Source organism: Rhea americana, unplaced genomic scaffold, assembly GCF_003343005.1.
Source record: "Rhea americana isolate MKP2758 unplaced genomic scaffold, rheAme1 scaffold_79, whole genome shotgun sequence".
Taxonomy (NCBI): domain Eukaryota; kingdom Metazoa; phylum Chordata; class Aves; order Rheiformes; family Rheidae; genus Rhea; species Rhea americana.
Genome location: NW_028186967.1, coordinates 1251171 through 1276746, shown reverse-complemented (window position 1 = coordinate 1276746; position 25576 = coordinate 1251171). Strand labels below are relative to the sequence as shown.

Here is a 25576-nt window from a genome sequence, read left to right as displayed (position 1 = left end):
TTAAATATTYGTATATTCATTTTTTTTATGATTGGAATTGTCTCTTCAATGTTCTGGGTCTGTCTGGACTAGATGAGATTCCAGAAATGCCTTCCTTCCCCGCCTCCTTTTTATTTAATTTACATTTCTTTTCACCTTTTTCCATCCAAAGCCTTATATTCCAGTGTGTAAACTTTGTCTGACCTTGGCAGTATTCCCATATGAATATTGCTGCTCTGAATTGTCCATAAGATGTCACAGGGTGACTCAAAGCTTATAATTGAAGTTGCAGAAAAGACACTGACAACTCTTACTAATTCATTTGTGTTCTTGGGTTACTTTCTCTGCAATGTAGTTCTCTTGGGTGTCGTCGACCAGCGAATTCAGGAGGAAGTGTTTCAGGCTGAGATGGAGCGGAAACTGGCTCACCTGTTAAACGAGGCTTTGGCCAGAGGGCGGATATGGAGACGAGCCAGTTTTGCAGGCAGCAACATTGTGCAGGTATTAAGAGCTCAAAGTCAGAGGAAGAAATAAAGGAGAATAAATTATTAAATAAGTTAATAATATCTAGGTTTTGAGTGGAGGAAAGATAACATGAAAGTTTGTATTACATCTGGCTAGTTTAGTTTATTATGGTTGTGTTCTGCACCTAAAATATTATTCTTCTGGTTACTTTGTTATTTTTTAAATTAATATTAACAAGTGGGAGCACCTGAGTATTTAAAGTGGTTACCAGATACACTGGTGACTTTTTTTTTAAAGCATATTGAAAACTGCTTTTGCCAATATCCTACTTCAAAAACGTTCTAACTTTCTGACTTGCTTGAAGTACCTAGCAATAGGAGATAGAATGGTACTTTGAGTCAAAAGTCTGCTGGAACAGCCTCTTCACAGCTCTTGAAATGTTTACGGATGATCTGTGGTGTTTTGGTGACAGCGTAGAAATATGAAATAGAATCAAGTGTTGTTTGCARCAGTAGAATAGTATATTCTACCTTGTAACTGCCTATTTGTCACAGTACTCCTAGTCACAGGAATGGTTTTCGAATAACAGTGATTGATTATGTCAAATTTTGCACATGTGGCAGTTTCTATTTTATGCTATCTGGATACCAATGCTTCTGTATAGTTTTGTCATAGGTGGATTTATTGACTTAATGTCCATGAAAATTTAATTTTTAGATTCTCACATATGTTCCTCTAGCTAGATCAACAAACTGAAGGCCAAATACTTTTTAATGGATGATCTTCTTTAAAATTACCTTTTGCAGCTAGTTCATCATGAGTTTGCTGATCTTGCATATGCTATTCTAGGAGTTCAGATCTATTATCTTTATTTAATTTAATCCTGCAGTTTTTGTTACCACTTTTAATTTCCAGATGTTGGGATTTTCTTTTTTATTTTCCTGTCTCGGAAGCATCTGCCTCAGTAATAGATTTTTTTTATTATTATTATTATTACTTGCAGCTTTGAATTGCTCTAAATAGATGTCTGCTTCAGATCTTATGTTCCCAACACTTCTTATTGCACTTTCTTCTTTATGCCTGAGTCTTACRTTTCTGTATAAAATAAACACATAATCCTTATGTTGCTATCAAAGACATCGGAGTCTATAAAAGGTGTAYGTGCAGATTACTATTTTACTATTTTAGGTAATAGAGCTCAGGTAGTTTATTGTTTCCATGCACAAAATTCCAAGCAAATCCTTTCTAGCTAAGGAATAGTATTTCAGAGGGCAAGAACGCAGTACTTTTCTTTCAGACTTTGTATTACTTGTGGGATGTAAAGTGCACTGTGCAGCTCTTGTCCCAAGCCTCAGTACTACTCACTTACACCACTTGATTAGTGCAAGAAATCGACAGACTTCCCTCTTTGGACGGCGGCGGACTCCCTCTTCGGATGGCGGAGCTATGGTGGTCAGCACCTCAAACCTTCCCACCTAGCTCTGTGCAATTCCAGGCGCTCACAGCTAACACTGTTAGAAATGGTTAGCGCTCTGATAAAGAAGGTGGCTGAAGAAGAGGTGTTGTAGGCTTAAAGGCTATGGTCTATGGTATCTTAGGTAGCATTTACTAAGCGTTAATGATGCATATTATCTAATGCTTAAAGCACCCTTGAGAATTGGTTACTTCTGTTCTGTCTCTGAGGTCAACTTCCTAACACCCAGAAAGTAAGCAAACATCTATGTCATCTGTTTTTGAGACGWTTACTAGTGCTTTCAGAAGATGTGGGGAAAAGATTCTCTTCTGGGCAGTATTTTGCAGCATTGATAAAGGTATCTGTGACTTCTTAAAATTTAATTAGTATGACTGGATATTTCAGTAAGTCTTCTGTTTCTCCCCTCCCTCACCTCCAGCTCCTAGAAGCATATTCTAACCTGTGTACTCTGCCGGAAGAAGCTACTGCAGTGGCAACTGCTGTAGAGAGTATAYATGCTGAAATGACGTTTCTGTAGAGAACAGAACAGGTTTGGCTAGGTTTGGATTGCATTAGGCCGATGGATAATTAAGGAATAGTTCTATCTTAATAATTATTTTTTCAGAAAGTAACTGTCTTTTCACTTAGATTATTATTTTGTGTTTTTAAGGGCTCAAACATAAAGCCACCAAACTTATTGCTACCTTTTTCTGTTGCTCAGACATAGGACTGGCTGGAGCCAGCAAGTTACGTATGTGCAGCACGGCTATAAACTTAGCCTGTAATTACTGCAGYACTGTAGGTGAGAACCTAGAGTCTGAACATGGGAAAGACTTTTATGCTTACAGCAGGTTTCATAGGCAATGTCTCGACTATGTCAGTATTTCTGTGCTGTAAGAACTGTTAATTATGCAGAGCTGGTCTTATGCTGACCTCTTCCAGTCCTAGTGTAATAGATAMGTCAGCCTCACGCATAGTACAAAGACACGTGCAGCTGGAGTGATGGCCCTGTTAGTGAYTGCCTGAGTGGAGAAGTATTCTTTCCAAAAGTGCTCCCCTGTCAGTCAAGGATCTAGTCCATAGTCACTTGCAATAAAACTTTTAGTTTTACTGCTGCTAATTCTCTTCTTCATAGCCAAATTTATAACTTCTAGTTGAAATACRTTATGTGTATGGATCTTCTTGTGTCTTCAGGAGCAGCCATTTATGTTCTTTCTATGTTTTATATTCAAAGCTTCCTTTACATGCTGCTTATACCCRAGACAATGATTAGTAAAATAACAAGCCACAATGAAGTGATGATGAGAACAGAAGCTTCCAGTAACACCAACAAATTTGGTACTTTTATTAGCAGGTCATACATAAAACCATAAAAGACAAAACACACTCGTTTCAGTTGTGTTACGCCCCTGAGTTTTGTCTGAGGTGAAATATATTTATAGTGTATTGAACTTTATAGTGTACTGTGACATTGCTAACCTCTGTGCAAAATCAAGACTGTGGGTCAGAAGGTGAAGCAGTTATTTGTGAATGTTACTGTAGGCATGTTAGTTTAGTTTCTTGTCCTTTCCTAGTTTTCTCTACTTTTTTTTTCTTTCTTTTTTCCTTTTCTTTTCTGAGAAAATAGAACTGATAACTTGTGAATTTTAGATTTCATTTCTAAATGAATGTGTTATGAGCCAAGAATGTTAAAAATTACTTCTTTAAATCTAGATACTTCAAATAAGAGCTTCAGATTACTTGGGGTACCCAAAAGGCATCTTTTTCCTCCTCTTGTTCTCCTAACCATGCTATTAGCAGGTGGTACTCCATGATTAAAAATGCCTATAACTATCACCTATAAAAAGATTGTGAAGCCTCACAGCTGGCTGTAATACATAAGGTAGTTCTATTGATTTTTGTATAATGTTCATATCAGTGTTGCGCATGTAATATATATTTTTGATAAGTATCTGCTCTTGTTGCAATTTTAAGCCATGGACTTAATGCAGTTTGTACTGCATCCTGTGCAGACTGGGCCACATGGTATGTCAGTAGTTTATCACAGTACTCCTAATCCTCATTAAATTTTTTGAGGAATTAGAGGGCTTAAATATAGTTTAAAAATACACCAGCAGCTAATACAAAAATAATTAAGTTTCCTTTATTTCAGATTATTTGTTAGAAAACAAGAAGGTGGTCATGCTAAGTGACAAAAGCTACTGGTCTGATTTAAGGAAAAGAGCATGTCAGCTGGCAGTGTATTTATAATGTGCTTGAGAAAATAATAGCTATAGAAGGACATATGACTGAATCAAGCTTTTCATTAAAGCAAAGGTTTATTCTCTTGCTTTTCTACTAATAGCATATATGTCTCTCCCAAGCACACATAATCTGAGCAAAGGTCAAGTCTTGCTGGGAGTTCTTAGCTTTTGAAGCATAGCTTTTGGAAACTGGTGCTGCTTGACCTTTTCATTATAGAACTGTTTTGCCCCTCTGAGAGCTGCCCTACGGGGAGCGCTGCCCCTCCGTTTGCTGCCTGGCACAGAGCTGGATGGGGTGGTGGAACAGTGCTGGCAGCAGGAGCCTGAGGACCTCTTCAGCCTAGGGAGGCCCTTTGCGGAGGCAGGTGCTGAGGGTGGACTTCTGCAGAGTCCCCAGACTTYCGGTAGGATTTTGCCGTTTTAGGTTTCCAGTCGTCTGCTGTCAGGGTGCCCACTGTTCCTCTGTCTGTTTGGCACACCAGTTTCTCAGCTGGCAAAGCAGAAGTGGTTGGCTGCAGCAAACCACCGAAGGGAAATTCCTTAGCGATGTGCTCTGTATTCTGATCCTTTCCGCTCATTTACAAGTCTCCCCAGCTCAACACGACAAGGGTCTGCCTTGCGGGATCGGGGCCCTTATGCTAAACTGGGCAAGTGCTGGATAAGACAACAACTGTACTGCACAGCCCCAGCCAGAGCACTTAAGGACAGAGCTGGAGGCCTGTAAGCTGCACCAGCATTTCCTGTCTTGACAGGTTTATGTAAGAACTTTCTCAGACCTAGGCAAGCTCTGTGTGATGGTTATTTCACGTATGTTTTATGTTGCGTTGTCTGCTGAACCATTCAGACCATGGTGCAGTTTGATTTAATTACATGGGCACTAAAATTCTACCTTTATTAAAGCGGAATCTCTTTTTTGATTTTTTTTTCCTATRGGATGAACATAGGGAAATAATCCTGGTGCATACATTTTGGAGTTTTTATGTGTGTTTGTTTGCTGGTTTCTAAGTAACCCTGTGCCTGACATTGATTCACACAGGGACTCCTTACTTCTGAATGGGTTGCTGACTGGGAGATCTCACTTGGCTGACTGACACTCTGACTGAACTCTTTGAGTTCATCCACCACCTGGATTTTCCCTGGTATAATTTATGAACTAGACTTGGTTACCAAGGCAACTCTGTTCACTGACCTATGATAGTCTCTTGAAAACACTTTCTAAATTAAATCTACTGACACCTGAACACAGTTAAGCGTTTACTCTATGGAAGTTAAATGCACATCTAATATCAACAGAAATGATGCAGTATATGTACACAGAAGTTGAGTGAATTAGTCTTTTTTTAATTATCGGTCTTCAATGTATTGAAATTTTGACATTTCTTCCCTCCCTGTTATGTTCCCTCACTGCCAAAATATAAATGTAAAACACTTCCTTATGCATGGGCTGCATTTTTGAATGCCTGGAAAATTACATTTATGTCCATGCTTTCATTCCTAGCACTCTCAAGTTGAGGGAGACCACTGTAGAATATGAGAACAAGAGGAATCTGAAATTGCACAGAGGATGTAATGGAGCAAAATAGTATAAAACTTACTATACAGAAATTATGTAAAAAAAAATGCAGTGCTTCTGTACTTTGATTTTTAAAACAGATTTAAAAATAATCCAGACCCGGTGTGCCATTTTCTGTGTTGCAGCAAACTCAGAGTTTAGTTTAAAAAATACGTTTTAGTGACAATATGACAGATGAAAATTACTAATGTACTGATACTGTCACAGTTCATGAGTTTACATGCATGTCTATTTGTCTCATAGTCACTTCAAGAATATAATACTAAACCATTGACTGTTCTAGGATAGAAATCCATAACCATCTCCCTCTGGATTTAAAATTTAGGCTACAGCTTCCCTCAGTATGATGTGAGCACTCATGAAGAGCTGCGAATTCAGAACAAATTATTTCAGAGAAAAGTTATCTTAAAACAGTGAGCTCAGTTCATCAGCACCAGGCTCTACCTCCACCCTCTGTTGAATTACATCATGCTTACTCCCATGTTCCTAATAGTCTGCCAAAATACCTCCAACTACTTCTTTTCTACATCCCTGCTGACTGCTCTTCTCCTCCCCTACTCCTCAACATAGCCACAAAATCTATTAAATCTCCGTTGTTTTTAATTATCTATTAAAACTGTACTGTTTCAGTTGTGGCAACTTGTGCTGGAATCTTTCCTCCTTCCCTTCTGCCTTTTCTAAAGGCAGCTGTGAGGGAGTTCCTTTTTTAACCCATTCAGCAGCAATTTCTGAGCACTACCCTGTGTATATAACAATACATAATCATTGCAGTACTTCTCAGGTATTCTGCAACACCACAGAATCTATTCCAATTCAATTTAAGAATCTTCAAAAYGTCTCTGATTCTGTAGCTTTGCGTGTATTCCAGAAAGGCTAAAATTGAAAATAGAACCTATTGACTTTTAACCGTATAAGGCCTTTAAACTCCACTGCTCTCCATGCAAGTTGTGTGCTGGCTAGAAGCATTCGTCCATGCTGAAAGCAGATACCACTTAATGCACCCTACTGTTGTTATGTGCATTAAGGTCAGGTTGTGATGAAGGCAGCCCAGCTGAATAAGAAAAAAATTTTGGACATTTGTTAAGTACATCTGGGTTTTTGTAGGAAACCAGCCTTCACAGCTCCTGAGCATATAAGTTAAGACACTTTAATTTACTGATACCCTTTTGTTGCTCTCAGTCAGGGACTGGTTGCCCACAAAGTGGCAGAAGAGTGAATAGCAGTCAGGATGAGAAAAGAGGCATTGGTTAACCAGTCCTGTTGTCAGATCTTGCTATGGTCCAGAAATATGCTCACTTTTTTACTCTTTATGAGTGTTCTGTTATTTAAACCAAATATGACTAACAGTGAATATTATTCTTTGCTTTAGCCTTCAGATGATCAAGCCTAGAAGGCTTTCATGATGGTTGTTTTTTCTCTTTTTATACTGTATACCTTAATGTTGCCGTACCTGGGAGATACTTTTTGCCATTCCCTGTCCTGGCTTAGGACGCTTAACTTGATGTCCCCAAAGACCAGAAGATCATCCTTGTTGAACTAGAACATTACACTGCTTCCCTTAAACATGATTGTTTGCTTAGAAACTAGAAGAGGAAAAATGCAAAGCTTTGCTTTTGTAAGCCTCAGTCATGCAAGCCTTTATGTGTTTCCTTTACTTTATGCCTATGAGTAGCTATTTGAGATTCTAATTTATTCATTAAATTCACACTTCATAATAAATCACAGAATCACAGAATCAAAGAGTGATTGAGGTTGGAAGGGACCTCTGGGTATCACCTAGTCCAACGCACCTGCTCAAGCAGGGTCACCTAGAGCATGTTAGACAGGATCGTTTCCAGGTGAGTTTTGAATATCTCCAGAGAAGGAGACTCCACAATCTCTCTGGGCAACCTGTTTCAGTGCTCTGTCACCCTCACAGGAAGGAAGTTCTTCCTTATATTCAGATGGAACTTCCTGTGTTTCAGTTTGTGCCTGTTGCCTCTTGTCCTATTGCTTCAGTGAAAAGAGTCCAGCCCCCACCTCTTGACACCCTCCCTTAAGGTATTTGTATACACTGATAAGATCCCCTTTCAATCTTCTTGTCTTCAGACTAAACAGGTCCAGCTCTCACAGCCTTTCCTCATAGGAGAGATGCTCCAGTCCTCTAATCATCTATGTAGGCCTTTAACTCCATGTAGGAGCTCCTTGTCTCTTGTACTGGAGAGGCCAGAACTGGACACAGTACTCACCAGGGCTGAGTAGAGGGGCAGGATCACCTCCCTTGACCTGCTGGCACACCCCTTCCTAACACACCCCAGGGTACTGGTGGCATACTCGGCCCCAGGGGCACATTGTTGGCTCATGGTCAGCTTCTTGTCCACCAGGATCCCTAGGTCCTTCTGGGCAGAGCTGCTTTCCAGTAGGTTGGCCCCCCAGCCTGTACTGGTGCATGCGGTTATTTCTCCTGAGGTGTAGGACCCTGTACTTGCCTTTGTTGAACTTCATGGGGTTCCCTTCCACCCAACTCTCCAGCCTGTCCAGGTCTCTGACTGGCAGCACAGCCCTCCGGTGTATCAGCCACTCCTCCCAGTTTGGTATCATCAGCAAACTCGCTGAGGAGGCACTCTGTCCCCTCATCCAGGTCATTGATGAATAAGTTGAACAAGACTGGCCTCAGTACCGACCCCTGGGGGACACCGCTAGCTACAGACCTCCAGCTAGACTCCACGCCACTGATCACAACCCTCTAGCTCTGCAATTCAGCCAGTTCTCWATCCACCTCACTGTCCACTCATCTAACCCACATTTCCTGGGCTTACCTATGAGGATGTTTCGGGAGACAGTGTCTCCCGTAAAAACAAAGCCTTGCTGAAGAAGAGTTCTGAAAGAAACCAAGTCTGTTGCCCTGTTGTGGGCATTCTTTACAGATCTCTTTAAACTCTGTTTAACATGACAGAATAGCTCCTGCTATTTTCTTTGCCTAATTGCTGTTACCTGTAAATGGTTAAACAAAAGAGTTGTAATGTACAAAATTTAATTTTACAGGAATGTAAAATTGCTTTGTGAGTCTCATCTGCAATTTAGATATTCAGTGGTTAGACGCTATCTACAGGGCTTCCTCATAGCACACATTCTTTTGATTATTAACATCTTTAGAACTTGGTAGGAAAAGTGGCTTCCCACAGGGTCGAATAAATTCCTTCCTTTCCTCAAGGGTGGATGCCAGGGGGAGCTGTTTGGAAGATGAAGTTGACTGTGCAGGTGCTTTAGCTGAGAAAGAGTAAACAGTTCTATTTGAAGCTAATAGAATCTTTGCCTATGTACATGCTTAACATTTAGAAAATCTGGAATAAAAAGGGATGTGTTATGAATAAGAAACTGAAGTCAAAATAGGTGTTTAGAGAAGGACAAGTGCAATCAAATTAATTTCTCCCGTAACTTCTACTAAGCACAGGTAGTAGTAAGGGATTAGAGGCTTAGGATGGGATGGTGGAAAGCAGTTCTCTTACTTCAAACTGGAAAACTTAAGAATTTCAGGCCTTCTCCCTTCTCCCTCCCTATCCCATATTTCCCACATGCACAACTGAAAAAATAGCATGCAAAGCAAACCACAATTTAAGCTCCAGACACAGAAAAAATCACAACCAACCTGTAGAACACCAAAACAGGGAACCCATTTATATTGTAGAAACTTTGGGTATTTATGAACATCTGATTTCACAAGCACTATTGTAGAAGTCAGTTAGCAATCATTTTTAATTGTTGTGGGGCTATTTTCCACACCTATTGATCTGTATATCATCGTGAAACAAATGCAGAAAAGCTAGAAACCTTAGGTTTGCCATAAAAATGTATTATGCAAATCACTTCCCTGGAAGCTTTCCTTTCAGTTACAAAACAGCCTGTAAATCTGTAAATTTTTAAGTGCCCTGAAGTACTTGAATATTGCTTACGTAATTAGGTACTGACTTAACATTCCTCTACTGTCGCCTTGCCCTGGAAGAGTTCCACTCAGAACCTTCTCTTTAATAATCAGATGACTGTAGCTTGACTTCTAGTTTGGGAGCAAATTATTATTTCTGAATATTAACTCTGTAAACGCTTATCCAATGTTGACTAAAGTTTTTAGGTGAGAGAACGRTGCTGTGTATATGTACCTTTTGCCACTTAAATTGTTTTGGAGTACTACACGTGGTGTGTCACCTCATCAGACTTCTCTGGATAGTGACAGTTTCCAAACTCCAGCAGTTCGTAGCAGTTACGTAGTTAGCATAATATCATGTTCTTGGATGTGCTAGATAGAGGGATTTTTTTACAGCAATTTTACTGCTCCACTATTATTTAATGTTTATGCACCTGGAGTTGCACACAGTGGCAACAGAGAGAGATACTGATGCCATCATGGCAAAGCTGTTCCAAATCTCTTTTTTTAAAGATTTGTCCTTAAGATTCAGGCCCTGTGAAYTGGAGTGGGTAAGAGTGAGGGCCGGATATGTGGGAACTCCAATTAAATACAATTTAAAATGTAAAAATGTTCTGATTTCTTTTCAGATCGTGAATGTGTCACGATTAAATGGTGCTGATAACCCTGTGGAGCTAATCTATTTTGTGGAGGATCAAGATGGAGAGAGACTCAGTGCCCTGAAGTGTTCAGATCTGATGAACAGAGTTGATATCCAGCGAGCTGCAATCATCCTTGGATACCGCATTGAAGGCACCATTGCACAGCGTAAGCYTTATTAATTCCACGGTGATGCCATCAGAGAGAAGCAGGAAGGGTGACATTAGCTATGGATATTATATCACTTCACAGTATCCACCTTTATAGTGTTTTATCTTGGGATGCTCCTCTTTTGACAGTCCTGAAGAAATAAACTTCAGCAGTTATGTACTACTGAGCRGTGTGGTATTGCTGTCTTTCCTGAAGACACTGCTGAGCTTGGAAATGCAACAAGGTTCTTGAGAGGGCAGCCTCTCTGTTCCCACCATACTGCTTGCATGAGAAGATCAATTTGCTAACTTAGGTACTGAGTTTTAGGGGCCRTTTGTGCCCTTTTCATCTCATTCTTCTAGTCTAGTCTTTCTGTACAGCTCWTCTTGTCCAGGAGCAAACAGAAGCCACACTATTAGGGAATGGGAAGGCATCAGTGGAACGGGCATTTCCGAGCTATGGTAATGAAACTTAGCACTAGTCCTTATTTGTTGCTTGTCGGAATTACTGTTTCTGAGAGTGAAAGATGTGGGCTAATTTTAGCTGGRGCATTTTGGAGTTTACAAGCTAGAAAAAAACTCTTTCTTTCCTTCATTGAATATGATGGATCTTATTTTTATTTATTTGTCTACTAGTAGTATAGAAGTAACGTGAACTTTTAATAAGGTAGTATTGTTAGCTATACATCAGAATTAATATGGCAGGTCCGCAGAACAGTGACGATATTCAGGAGGCTTTGATACATAAATAATTTGCGGTAAGGTGCCAGACAGCAGACATATTCAAAACATTGTATTGTAGTTAGGAAGGAAACTTGAAAATATTTAAAAAACAAACAAACAAAGAATACCCAACCTCCCCCCAAAACACAGATGTATGTGAACAATAAAATACTGCATAGATTTAAATGCTTAATTAGCTTTTCTATTTTCTGTGCAATATTTGAGACATGAGTTACATTGTACCATGGGGTATTTTGGCATGTGCATGATTTTTACAGTTGTCTGCGGGAAGAAGAGAAAGAAAATAATGATAATTGAACCGTCTGGGTATTTCTATGTTTCTCAATTTTATCTGTCRTTAAAATAGTAGTTTAAAGGTAGGTCAGTAACAAATCTGCTTGATTTCTGTTCGTGGAATATAATGTTGGCTTGACAAAAATACAAAATGTTACAAGAATAAATACYCTTTACAAAAATGATAAAGATTGACCAAATCTTATGGAGCATTTATTGCTATTCTGTATGTTGAAACTTGGTGTCTCCAAGACTTCAGTTAAAAARTTCTTTAAGGAGGCATAGAAATCATGTTTTTAATGTTTCTTCTTATTAGAGGAGAAACTAGATGAAAAGAAGAAATTTTTATATTGTAAAATAAAAAGKCATGGATGAACTGTCATGTATATAGGATAGAAGAATTGTAATATTTCTATTTAATCTCTAGATCCATGATTAGAATGGCTGTTATTTAATGATATATAAAAATACGATTGTACAGAAATACTGTTTTTAATTCAAAAACATTCTTTTAAGAAAACACATTAATTTGCCTGGAAATGTATTACTGCTGTGGCTTTTAGTCCCACCTGCAACCACTAGGCAAAATAGAGCAAATAAAAGTTCTGTCAGTTCTTCTGCTTCATGTTTAACATGTGTGACTGGTTCCATTGCAYTTTCCAGTATAATTAGTTTTGTCTTCTGTTGGGGATAAAGGAGCTCAGAGAGTGACAATGAAATAGAGAAAGGAAAGTAAGTAATARAAAATGTGTAACTATGCACATTGGGGAGGAGGGTCGTAGTGATTTAAAATTCACTGTGATTATTGATGCAGAGAAGTAACAAAACGTATAGTGTATTACTATACAGAGAAGAGAGAGCAGGATACAGGCAGTAATGTTGAGAAGTTCTTCTCAGCTTTGKTAGTGGTAGATCATTTCCCCAGACCTGTTTCACTAAGTTTAGGATTATAGAATGATGTGACAGAAATACATTTTCCTTAGTAACTTAAGCACAAGTCTTCAGAAGGCAGGCAAGAACAATTRATTACCTGCCCCATGCTTCCTGAACATGACATACGTTAACTTAAAAGTGTATGACACTTCCTGTATTGTGCGGCTGGTTTCTGATAAATCCCTTGAATAACATTTGCAAGAACATAAAAATACGTATCCTTGAAGCGTCCTCAGTTAAAAATATATAACCACTCAAAATAGTGTTCTTTCTTCTAATTTTACAGCTGTGGAAAAGCTGAAGGGGTCCTCTTCRGAGTCACAGAATAGCAACCTGTGGATTATTGTTGGTGTGGCAGTCCCAGTTGCTGTGGTGCTCCTGATTGTTATTATTTTGTACTGGAAACTTTGCCGAACAGACAAACTGGAGTTTCAGCCAGACACAATGAGCAACATTCAGCAGCGACAGAAGGTAAAATAGGAAGCTACTTTGATGAGGAGTTTGAGTATTTTGAGCATAAGTGAGTGTGAGAGCCTAGGGGACACCTACCATCCCTAAAAAGAATGTGGAAACACTGTTTCAGAGTCTGGTGGTATAAAAATAGTTAAATGATAGCTCAAGCCAAGAATCACATAGCATGTTATCTGTTCTGCTAGGTATATGATACTGCATTAAATAGATAAAACTTTCTGAAAATGTGGGCACTGAAGCTGAAAAGAACTTTTCTTCATCACTTTGTTTCAAGCTTTTGACTAGGACTGAATAAGAAGAAATGTATTCACTGCTGAATCACTGACCCTGTTTTCTACAGAAGGCTGATTTTTTTCCTTTGGAGAGCTTCCACTGAACTAACTTAGCAACTCAACTGCACCATCCATTATACCCCACATTGGCACTATAGTAGAGTCCATCCTTGCTGCTCAGCCTTCCTCAGAGCTTAGTAGGATGCTGCCACAGTGCTCAAGTTGCTGTTATGAGAGCCTGTTAYAGGACTAGAACTTCAGGTGCTGAAATTAAATGAGATTGCATAGATAGGCATTTTGCTTGAAGGGATGGAGGACTAGGTTAGGATGGTGAGAAAGTCAGTAATCTATTTTTTCCTGCCCCAAGCTGTAAATTACGAAGTATTTAATCTGGGATTTTCAAAATGAGTGTATTCATTAAAAAGCGTGGAAAAATGACTAACGGGTTACATATCGTACTTTTCCTTTTTACAGCTGAGGAGGACAGGTCTGTGTCAGAAACACTTATTCTGAATATACTTTCACTTCCCCTTGTTACAGGCATTAATAAGGGCAAAATTGCCTGCCTGTGCTAATCTGGTGGTACTATAGTCATGTTCATAGTACTGTCACCTCATGTTCAATCATACAGTTTCTTCTGTAACAAGTCTTGTCTGTACACCATGCTTTCTCTCTCAAGATAATTAATGATGTGAAAGATGAGAGAAGCAGAAAGCAGTTGCACTTCTAAAGCAGTCAGAACAAATCAATAGCAACTTCTACTTGTCTTGCCACTGCAGAATGAGTATCAGAAACAAGGTCAGCAACAAGTAATACCCTTTGATGAACTTCACCCCCGGAGGTTGTTTCACCTGTGCTGTAGTAACATTTAATGCAGACTTTGATTGAAGAAGTTCCCTATTATAGTTTAAAGTAATTTGGGAAGGATCATAAAAAARGTGGAAGGGGATCCCTATTCTTGGTATACTCTTTCATGACCTAAATCTGCAGTACCTGTCAGTTGTCTCAGTCTTTTCGTAAGAAAGTAGTTGTTGACTGTAGTGCTAGAACCATCTTCCATAATTTTACATTGTTTGAGGAAAATCTACTGACTACACTCAAAATCTGACTTTCTTGGTAGCAGGTTGTCTTTGGGCTTTCTTAGTTTCTTCTCTTCAAACAGTCAATTGGTTTTCCGAGTCAGAATAGGGCATATTTAGCAAGTACTGGAGACCCTCAGATGGTCAAAACAGTATTAAAATGAGGAGATACAGTTGTCCTGGTTCTGCCTCTTTTTTTATGTGTTTTTTATTCTGTTTTATTGCTGTAAATGCAAAGAAAAGATCAAAAGAGTGAAATCATGTGGCTGGGGATTTGGGGCTGTAAACAAACTCCATTTAAAAAACTGCTCTYCCCCCTGCAATTATTTCCTTTTCCTCTTCCTAATCTTTGACTTCAGTACCAAAGGAAAGTGGAGGCCTGCACTGCATCTGTAAATAGAAGGATATTTGGGTTGAAAATCTGTTTTGTTTTTTGAAATCAAAACATAATTCTTGTTAACCATGTAATAAGTCTGCAATATTTTGCACTTGAAAATGTGCTGAGGTTTTTAATRTTAATCTCATTGGTTTGGCAGATTGGAAACTGGGTTACTTTCCTTACTCAGGTGAAATAGGATATCATATTGCACTGGTGGATCTCTAGAGGTATTACCAGTCTGCTCTTCAATGTGTTTAATCACCTATTTTACCTTAGTAGATCAGTGGGCATAAAAAGCTGATAGAATTTATAGTAGTAGAAGAAAGCAATTTATGTCATCTGAGGCAAAGTTGGGAGTGGCTTGAGGGTGAGTTTTGCTATGTTCTCAGRCAACATAATTTTCTGAGATTTAATTTTAATCATGTATAGATAAACCTTTGTTTCCACAAAAGTTTCCTCTTTTTTTTTCCCACCTCCTGGATAAGTATTACTTCTATGTTTTTGTCACTGTCATTTAAACTAACTCATAAGTTTCATATCCTCACAACATATCTTTTAATGAAGCAGAGAAAAGTGTTATTGTCTGTCRATAATAAGAGCCTAAATGCCTTTCGAACTAGCCCCTGAGTGTATGGCTGCCAGTTACACTGCAGTGAGGTGAACATCTCAGCATAACCTATGTCTGGTTATCCAACTATTCAGCCATTCCAAGCACAGGATCCTGCTAGCACATCTATCTTGCTTTGGCCCCTAGCCAAAGCTTGGTGCATAGGCTACGTAGGTATTCTTCACTTGACACTGGAGATTGTAGCATATTTCAGCAGGCATAACTGTGTTAAAAAGCGCTCAGTGCCTACTCTAAGAAACCCGTATAAGAACTTGAGGTTACATCTGGATTGATGTGCCAGAGCAGCCTTGAGACTGTTGCAAGTCCAGATTCACTGCTTGTTCCCACTATCTACCCTTAAGGCCAGATCACTCTCAAAGATAACACCGATAATAGCGAAGATAACRTTCCTTCTGAGGCAGTGACCTGGGTGTGGTGGAGCATATTCAGAGAAGCCCTGTTCTGCAGAGCAGATGTGTTGTGCCACTCTACCCTACCAGTTCCTGTTCTCTCTATCTGGCCTTCCAGTTGCATCACAAAATTGATGTCTTGCAGGCAGGATGGCATCAGGGTCCTTCCTAAAAACAATGTCACATAATGTTATCTTCTGCAAAGGATATATAGACAGCCTGAACCCAAACCAAGCTAAGGTTGCTGATGCAGAGAATGAAAATGCAAGATGCAAAATCTTAAGGGATGGTCTAGACTTCAGATATTCTCAAAAAAACTTCTACTGAAGTGACTATAAATATAGCTGTATATAAGAAAGAAGAATTTTGTGGAGAGTGATGTTAGCAAAATACTGAGAAAATGAGTGGTTCTCCATTTCTACTTACAGTGAAAATTAGGTTTGAAAATAATATTTAAAAATGGAGCCAGAAGARACTCTGGTAGATTAGCTAGTCTGTCCCTCTTCCTCTAAGCARGATCAGCTATGTCTGAAAAATCTTAGAGTACATGCTTGATTCCAGAGATTAGATGGAAAAACAGGTAGGATTATTTTGGAATTTTTTTAAACTAGCAGTGAAGGAAGCAGGTCAGAGCAGTGAATTTCTATGCAAGATTCATTGGTCTGTGCAAAGATAACTTTTCAAGAGATGGAACCAACATATTTAAAGGGCACATCAAGTATTCATGACTTGCTATGTAAGCTGCAGCATTCTACAGGAAAATCACCTTAATRCAATCTAAGTTCTTGCACTGGATAAATATGTCTTTGCGTTTGGAAACAAAAAGACGCGTAAGTGTCATTTGTAGATTACAGATTTCTCTTTTGCCATTTCCTATATTCACCACAACATCGTTGCATCTTGGACTTTGTTTATTGCAAAAAAGCTGGGCATTTGTGGGCAATTGGATTTTTGMTGTGGGTCATTTTTCTTCTTTCCGTGAGAAAATGGATAAACATCTTTTGTGCCCAGGCTCTCATTCTGCTCTATACTGCAGTACCACCATTTATTGTGAAATACTGTCAACTCTTTTCCTCATCCCTGGAGAGGAAAAAAACATTCTACATATCATCTGTAATGCAAATGGAGTTGGAAATATTATTTCTCTCCCTATGGACATCCAAAAATTAAGATGAAACATTGTTCCTTATGGATCTCACTTTCCCTGCTGTGTACAAGGTTTTCAGAGGRCAAAGTCAAATCCTTTGCTGCAGCTTTTCAGAGGTGGTTTCAGCCATTGACAGTTATTCATGGCAAGGCTCCCTTTCCTGCTAACAAGAATATCACTGCTATGGACAAGCTCATTAATTTCTTTATAGAGTCTTGGAAGTTCTCCTGCAWATGCTGGGCATGCTGAAGCCATTGCCTTTGCAATACTGACTTTAAGTGAATGCTTGTTCAGTTTCTTGTTTTGGCAAGAATACATCATAAAACTCTAGAAAAAAAAAGTCTGCTTCTCTAGTCAGGAGTCACTCCTCCCTGCTCTGGACCCTCTGTGCCCCACTAAGATGCTTGAGGGCTCAGCCCATCTTTCTGGCAATGTTCCTCTTGTATGTTCATGTGGGGAGAAGTGGGGTGAGTAGGTCCATGAAGCCTGGGGCAACTCGTATTGTACCCCACCTTCTCCATGAACTTAGCAGAAATAACATCAGAACTGGAGGGCTGCCAAATTACATCATGTTTTGGCAAACCTCAGCTAATGTGTAAATCACTGGGGATGCTTTCGCATGTCTGTCCTAATCTGTGCTATTTCTGACAGGCAGTCAGAGCTGTGTGTCACTCATAGCTACAGGTAATGAGTCATGCATTCTACAAGATGTATGAAATAGGATTTTGTGGATTTTTAGTTTCCCTGCAAGTAGGAACATCTGATAGCCAAATCTTGTGTGTCAGGTATAACTTTACACCTTTGAATTGAGAGTTTTGCTTATTGTTGTGTATTCAGTAGACTACCTCTCGGATGTTCCCAGGATCAAAGAGGCCAGCCCTGCTGGAGGCTAAATACTAGACTTCTGCTCCTGATATAAAGAACTCTTGTGATGTTTTGACATTCTGTAATGCTTTTGTTCATCTTTATAATGTAGAGGCGACAGCTCTGCATTTCAGAATAATTCCAGTCAAAAGAGACTCATGTAAAGAAAAGCATCTGACACCAATCTTGTAAAAGCTACCTGAAAAGTGACATGAGTTTCTACAAGGAATTCATGTCTCTATCTACTGTTTGCATAACAAATGTTGTTCATTTCTAGTAGCAATCCTAACTAACTATCCAAAATATTATTTTTGAAATTGGCTTACAGGTTCTGCTACTTTAGCATCAATAGCTGGATTCTAGCAAGGAACACAATATTCAACATATTAATTGCTTCTCAGCAATTCATTCTATCTGATGGCAGAACCTCTGCAGGAGATCTTTGTGGCAACTCTTCTATAATGTGCAGTAACTATTGACAAATTGTGAATCTAAAATGCCTCACTTAAAAGTACTGCTTATAGCTGTAGAAAAAAAAATTAAATGTCATCTGCTTTTTTAGAAAGATTTAATAGCCATATGGAGGTCAGATCAAAAGGCCAGCTCACCCAGTGCCAACAGAAAAAAAAGTCTATAGAAGTGGATAAGGACAGGGCAAGTATATATGATGCCTCTTTGCCTTGAGTGACTCTTTGGTCTCCAGTCATTTGKGGCTCATGGACTTTCTGTGCCCTGTAGCAGTGATATTTAGCAACCTTCTGTAGATTTCTCTTCTCTGATCTTGTCCACTCTTTCTCCTAAACCCATCTAAGCTGTTGACGGCAAGTTCCACAGCATGTTMCATGAAGCATGTCGTCTTGTTTTGTTTTATTTTAACCTGCCACCTCCTCATTTTATTTGATGCCCCCTAGTCCTTGTATTGAAGGGAGGGTGTCAAGGGGGTGGGGACAAACTCTCTTCAGTTGTCCCATGTGACAGGACAAGAGGCAATGGGCAGAAACTGAAACAGGAAGTTCCGCCTGACCATGAGGGGGAATTTCTTCACTGTGAGAGTGATGGAGCACTGGAACAGGTTGCTGAGAGAGGTTGTGGAGTCTCCTTCTCTGGAGATATTCAAGGCCCGCCTGGATGCAACCCTGTCTAACATGCTSTAGGTGACACTGCTGAGCAGGGGGGTTGGACTAGATGATCTCCAGAGGTCCCTTCCMACCTTACTGATTCTATGATTCTATTGGAGGAGACAATGAACAGTTGATCTCTAGAAACCTTCTCTGTGCTAATTCTAATTTTAGAGATCTCTGCCATGTTCCTATCTGAGTCATCTCCTTTCCAGACAGTGGAGTCCCAGTTACTTAGCCATTCTTTTGAACTTAACTTTGAACTATTTTTTTGAATTAACGTTTGAAAAGACTAGAATATTTTCTTTTCTTTTTCTTGAAATCTTTTTTGAGAGAAGAAGCCTAGAACTGCATATACTATTCAAAATATAGTTGACCCACGGATTCATGCAATGATCCTTATACAGTGATTACTTCTGAAAAGGCGTTAAACCCAAAGAATCCATTTTTGAAATACATATTAACTTTACAGCATCCTAAACATAATAGGCTGCTGAGGCTAGATTATGAGTGGGGAAATGTCCCAACTTTCCTACCGAAAGATGATAGAGAGTTTACCTTAGAGTTTAGCTATTTTGGGAACAAGGTAATGATGTCCTATCAAATCACTGTTGCTCTGGGTTTTAACATTGCTATTCACTTGTTGCAGAACAGTGAGAAATTTCACTAAAAATACTTTGCAATTCACATTGTGATTGTAGCAAAGTGACAAAGTCATTGAATGCCTTTTGCAGCCACAGAGCTGACAGGGTAGGTGACTCATTCAGTTACCTTATCTTCCCCACATGAGGTGGCAGCATCATTTGGGAGGATCCCTAGGCCTGCAATGAGCAACAGATTTACCTTACTTTTAGAATAGTCACTGATAAYGAGGAACACAAGGAAGACAGGAAAAAAACCTGTAGCTTCATTTCAGCAAGTAGATTTTCTTCAGTATATATGAACGTATTTTCATTTTGTTTCCAGTAAGCCCTTTTGAGATATACAAATATGTTTGAATTATAAAACCACAGGGTTATCTCTGTTCAGTGAACCCAACAAAATACCAACATAAAAATAAATTAAAATTGCTCATCTACACTCTATCTTAAAGTTTGTTAGCAGTTTCTTATTATTTATGGAGACAAGGTGTAGTGTACGTGCTCTTTGGAGACAGCAGCAGAGCCAGAGCCATGTTATAAAGGTATTCTTTTACTTTACAAATTTAGCAAATAGTTTCCATAATTTATAATTTCTGAAGCATGTGGCCTCTCTTGGAGATGGCAGTTGATTTGATTTGAATTGTTTGAGTGGTTTATATGGCCTTTGAGGAATATAATTGTTGGACACAGTCAGGTTATGGAAAAGAGATTGGTGGAGCTGAGACAGAGCAGTGACCTGTCTTCCCTGAAAAGGTGGCAACTGTTTTCTAACCTAGTTTCATCTAACTAGTGTGTGAAGGGCCCTCACCAAGGCATGCTTAAGATGGTATCCAACCTGTGGCACTGCTGTCTGAGAAGGAAGGTTAAAACTATGTATAATCCAGACAGAAAAATTCTGCCTGTTACAGCTGTTATCCCAGCAGCCTGTAGGCATAGATGTACTCAGAGTTACAGGCTTTTGATAACATGATTGACTGAGCTGTCACMGTAGCGTTAATGTGGCAGGAGGAAAGGAGAAGGATGAGAATGATGAAAATCATTGAAAGGAATCTGTCATAAGAAAATATTTCAGAACAGGARTCGTTAAGATTTCCAGGCTTTATGAAATTTTTTGTGAATTTGGGGGTTTATTTGCTTTTAATCCTWCTCCTGGGGCAAAAATTCCTGAGGTGGTTCTTTTTGCAGGATTCATTCTTTACTTAATGTGTGTACAGTGGTGAGCTGGAAACCCCATTTTTGATTTTTTAGAGGAGGATGAGAGGACCAGGTGATGTGCTCTAACTTTTTAAAAGGCTTATTCTCTTAGTTTTCCATGCCAGTCTGGTTATACAGTGCTCTGCTTTTCCCAGGCTTGATGGTAGAATCCTCTGCAACCATGAGCATGAAATTGGTTGACAATCCTTCTCCACAAGGATGTGTTTGCTGAACTGCCTGAACTCTTCTCTGTAGTGGTGATAGGGGACAAAAGTGCTGTTGTGACAATATATGTGAGAAAGAATTTGTAGCAGGACATAGTTGGTTCAACATAAGAAAATGGACAGCGTTCTGTACGTGTAGCTCCTTTGGCCCCTGGAGCTTAAAATCCTGCTGTTTTGAGATGAAGCTTGCCATAGAGAACACAATCATAATGGGAGGGTGATGGTATCCCACCTAAAAGATGATGAAATGAACTGCCAGAGAGCAAGCTTTTTTCTTCCTTATATACAAGGTTACCAAGTGGAGGTATTTAAATGTTTAAAGACCTTTTTAGTTTCAGTTAAAAGCTTTTCCCTAGGCCAGCAGCTGTGAATCCCTCTGGACATTTCCTAGTGATGCTCCTACAATTYTTAAAAGAAGGCCAGGAGAGAGTTTGTGGTTATGGCACAAGTTGGTTGTATCATATCCCATTTTCATAGGCAAGTTGAGCCCACAGCACAAAAAGACCCCAAAATACAAATGGGCCTCTTGGCCCTGTAATTTCAGGGAGGCAGTGGAGACACAGCTCCGTTTCTATGTTGTCTTCTAACATACCTTTTGAGAAACACAGGGCTCTTGTGCCTTTACTTGCATATGCATTATTGTTATTAAATGCAAACACTATGCATATGTAAGTTTTATGCATACCTTACAGGCAGTCCGTGACAGTGATCTCAAAGGGTTTTATGTTGACGGGGAACCTTGTAAACAAAAATATGGMGTATGTGCATATGGGGTGAGAATGAAATAATGAGCTGAGTAAGAAAATGATACTGAATAGGAAAGGTGAACATGCCTCCGTACTTCTAAAATCTTATTTATTAGTAGGTGTTTTAAAATCTCAAGTGATAGTCACTGCAGAGAACCTGGTTGAATGATCCTCTTGGGAGGAAGAAGTGGCCAGTATCTCAGAGGGGATAGTAGGAGCATGCTGAAAGAAGTGAGTTAAAATTAAAAAGGCTCTAGCAAGCYTGCTGTAGTAGTTGCAAATATCTGACATTACTGGTGCATTTTGAGAGTAATAGAGTGAATTCACGCTTCCCTCTGCAGGGTGTCATTGGAATACAAAGATGAATTTGGTGCTGTGAATCTTAGATTGTGGAAGGAAGTTTCCTATGTTTGTTAGTTTTAAGGAATCTCAGTCAGACCGCTTATGTAGGGCTTCAGCACCTATTAGTGTTAAGCACACTGATTCTCACTTCTTTGTTGCATATAAATTAGTAGATGTGAAACATTCTTTTTTTCTGTGAAGTTTCTTTATCTTCTCAGTTTTGTAGAATTCCATGTGCTAGCATTTAATAAGGCCATAAGTCAGCAGGGCTTCTTTGCAGGGATTCTAGTCCTGTTCATAAGTTATGTGCCAACACTAAAATACTATTTTTGGAAACTTGTTTAGCTCCTTTGTTTTGTTAGAAACGTATTTTAATGGCCTCTGTTCAGTGCTTCTGTCTCTACAAAAAACAAGGCGAAACTGTAATAAGAAATTAATATAAAATTTTCTTTGATACATTATTCTTCATATTATGTCCAAATTCAAATGCTGCTGTTACTCCTAAAACCAACCAACCAAAAAAAAAAACCAACAACTCAAACTTTCAATTAGAGGAACCACAGGAAGAATTCTGAGTAAGTGTATTTCCTCTCTGCTGCTTTCTACTGAAACTATTCACTGACCTGCATATGCAGTCTTTACTGCCTTGAGAAAACAAATTGTTGACATTCCTGGCATGTATCTGCATCTAGGAAAACAGTATATTGGCAGCCATGTAGTCTTCCTGTGAAGTAAACAGTTCTGAAACTATTAGCTGCTTTCATGGAATAAATCTTTACCAAGGTGTGCACACTTCAAGTCTGTATTTCTAAAACTGAGTTTCAAAGCTTTCTAAAAAATTCAATATCTTGAATGATATTGGGTATCAGAATGAGAAAACTGACTTACCAATYTGAAATCTTCTTCCTCTTAGATTTCCACAAGTACTGCATTTTTGTAGTAAGATTATAATGCCTTAATAATACATTAGTTCCTACATGCTCATGTTGGAAGTAAGCCTCATAATAGTTTATATTTTACCTTTCACAAATGTATATTTAAAAATGCAACAAATGAAAGTCCTCTCTTAACAAATTACATTTAAAACAAGTATTGCTGATATTGGTTATGTGCAGCCTTTGGCAAAGGCCCTTGAGACTGAGGTTCTGTTTCAGTGCATGAACACGTAGCGGTATCAGCACAAACTAGTGCTGATTGTATTCCTTCCTTGGTGGTTAATTTGAGTAGTAAATGACTGATCAACACATGGTATTCTAACTACCTTTGCTTAGCTGAGCAGCAGTCATCCAATCTGTTACAGCATGTAATTTGTTGTAAAGAAAAGAAAGAAATACACAGCATTTAGCACACAGAAATTGTTAAGAAAATATAACGAGATTTTTCAGCATTGAACACTTTTCATTTATTCCACTGAATCTCAATGACCTGACCCTCTGGTCTTGCAGAATGTAGAGTTATGTTTCAGTGTCCTTCACACTTGTCACTGAAAAYGTAGTTTTTGGTGAGTGTTGATTCTTAATGAAAGCCATAATGTTAACATGGTCTAGGGAAGGAGAAATCGGAAAAGCAATTTATTTTTTTAAATGCAGCAGGATCCTGATCTTGTTGTTTCTGCATCCAAAATTGTGTTAATATTTCTAGCTTTATCTCAAATAATAGACAGTATTTTTAAAAACTACTTATGCCTATTTGARTTGAGGACAATCTTTTTATATTCAGTCAGGTGTCATGTATTTTTTGATACTGTGTTTGTTATTCATGTTTATTTCRTATGTACACACGTGTGTATGCCTGCAATCTCTCGTACTATCCATATATCGTTTGAAGCTGGTAATGCCAACTTTACCTAGACTTTTTCAGTAGGAAGTATCGTGAAATCTTMCTGTATAGCTGTACATAACTTTGCCAGATTTGAATCCTTCAGGCAGAAGTTTTCCATGATGATTCTAGTTTCATACTGAATAATTTTTTAAGAACAACTTCTTCTTTCAAAGAGCAAGTTTAAAAGAAAATATAGTTCATTGTCCAAATTTTAAAAATAGTCTTAGAAATTTGGAGATGCTCTAGTGCAACTTCTCTGCCTTTGGGGGTACAAGGSAGGGAAGGAAGGGAGATGGGACCATGAGGTTGTTTTGTGGGAGGGAGATGCTTTTGCCAATTCTGTGGGGAATTGCCCATTTCTGACCAAGTTATAAATCTTTGGGGAAAAAGTTTGCATGTGCTCRGCAGAGACTTGTTAAACGTTGCCACCTAAATTCTCCTAAGGTTCCACCTGTGCTGAGTGTATAAACTCTGTAGAACTGTACCTTGAAAGCCAAGAGGAGAGAGCTTATTATAAGGCCAGGTGAAGCAGCAGAGAACAAGGAGCCTCTGTTCTTGCTTGTCTGCATCATTACTGAGTAATGTAAAGTGGAACTGGCATCTGGCAGAGAGAAAGAGAAAGGGGCAAGAAGGTGGGATGGAGACACAAGGTCTGCCTGGCAAGGAAGACTAAGATCAGATGAGGAATTAATCTGCCTGAGACTGTAGGAAAATGGTGCCACAGGTTCTGCGATGTGTGGAGTGAGCTCTAGGATGGAGTCAATGATATCTGAGGATTGCCATTCCTCTGTTGCTAGCAAATATCYGTGAAACCCATTGGCAAAATCCTGGTTGCACATTTGCATAGAAGAAAACATACTTTCTCTTCCTACATCCCCTGCATCATTCACGAGTTTGCCAACTTTTGCACTGTAGGTGCACTATATAGGTGTCCTGGTTCCACAGGTAACATTCTTGTATTATGCTCAACTTTGACTAATAGCAGAAGGCCCAGTCTATGCCAGTGATCCAGCGGGGTAGGAGAGTGCAAGAAGAAATAGATTTATGATAATATCACTAAAGTCTCTTGCAGTGMTTATGCATGAGAAGATCCACTTGTGACTGTTCAGACAATCTTAACTGTGTCATTTCTTAGAGTCTGAGTCTTTGTAGTACCAACAGTCTTTTAATACAGCTTCTGTGTGGTCTGTCTGCAGATAAACATTTGTGCTTACATATGCTCTGATGTATGTATATGTACACACAAATGAATCTGTTTCCTTAAGTATGCTTAAACAAAAGATTACATTAGACTGCAGCTAGGAATAGGACTCTACAGTCAAGCTTAAAGATGTTTAAAAAAATACATGTTGTTTTACTCCCCCAAAGGGTTTACGAACCCAGGAAGTTAGAGTTCGCTCTAAGATATGTTGAAATGTATGCTTGAGATACTCAGCAATCTTAATWTTGCCTCTGGATGCATCATCCATTGTGATAAAGACATTCTAGTACTTCCAACATTACTAGAACACTTGTCTGTTTTAGGGTGGTTGTTGTGTGTCATTGTGTCATCGTTACCTGCTACCGTCGACCTCATGACAGTGTTATAAAAGAAGTAGTAACTTTGCAGATCAGTTCAAAGGTGCCGAATAAGGGTGGAAGAARCACCAGATTTTCTGTGAAAGAACTTTACCCAGCAGATTGTGAAGTCCCTCATCACTGATGGAGCAAAAGAGGCTTGGAGAGAGGAGGAGAAGTCAGTGAAATACRTGTGTGATAACTGGGAATCAGAAACAGGGCTGTATAGATGAGAAGGCTAGAATATGAAAAGGTTAAAAGAGGGGGGACCACTGAAGTGGTTCAAAGGAAGGATGTCATACGCAGAATTACCTTCAAAGAGAGTAGAAATAATGTTTTTTTTTCAAAGGGA

General features: G+C 39.0%; 1 protein-coding gene across 4 annotated transcripts in view; it reads left to right on the top strand.

The window, feature by feature from the left end:
• KIAA1549 (KIAA1549 ortholog) overlaps window positions 1-25576 on the top strand; it is a 161245-nt gene that overhangs the window by 99583 nt on the left and 36086 nt on the right. For all 4 annotated transcript variants that reach the window (XR_014897969.1, XM_085322640.1, XM_085322639.1 and 1 more), the window contains exons 8-10: window positions 335-480; window positions 10244-10421; window positions 12639-12823. Coding sequence is in view for 3 of the 4 variants with exons in the window: in XM_085322640.1 (XP_085178766.1) it covers window positions 335-480; window positions 10244-10421; window positions 12639-12823 (509 nt within the window). In the remaining variant the exon portion in view is untranslated. The remainder of the gene's footprint in view (window positions 1-334; window positions 481-10243; window positions 10422-12638; window positions 12824-25576) is intronic.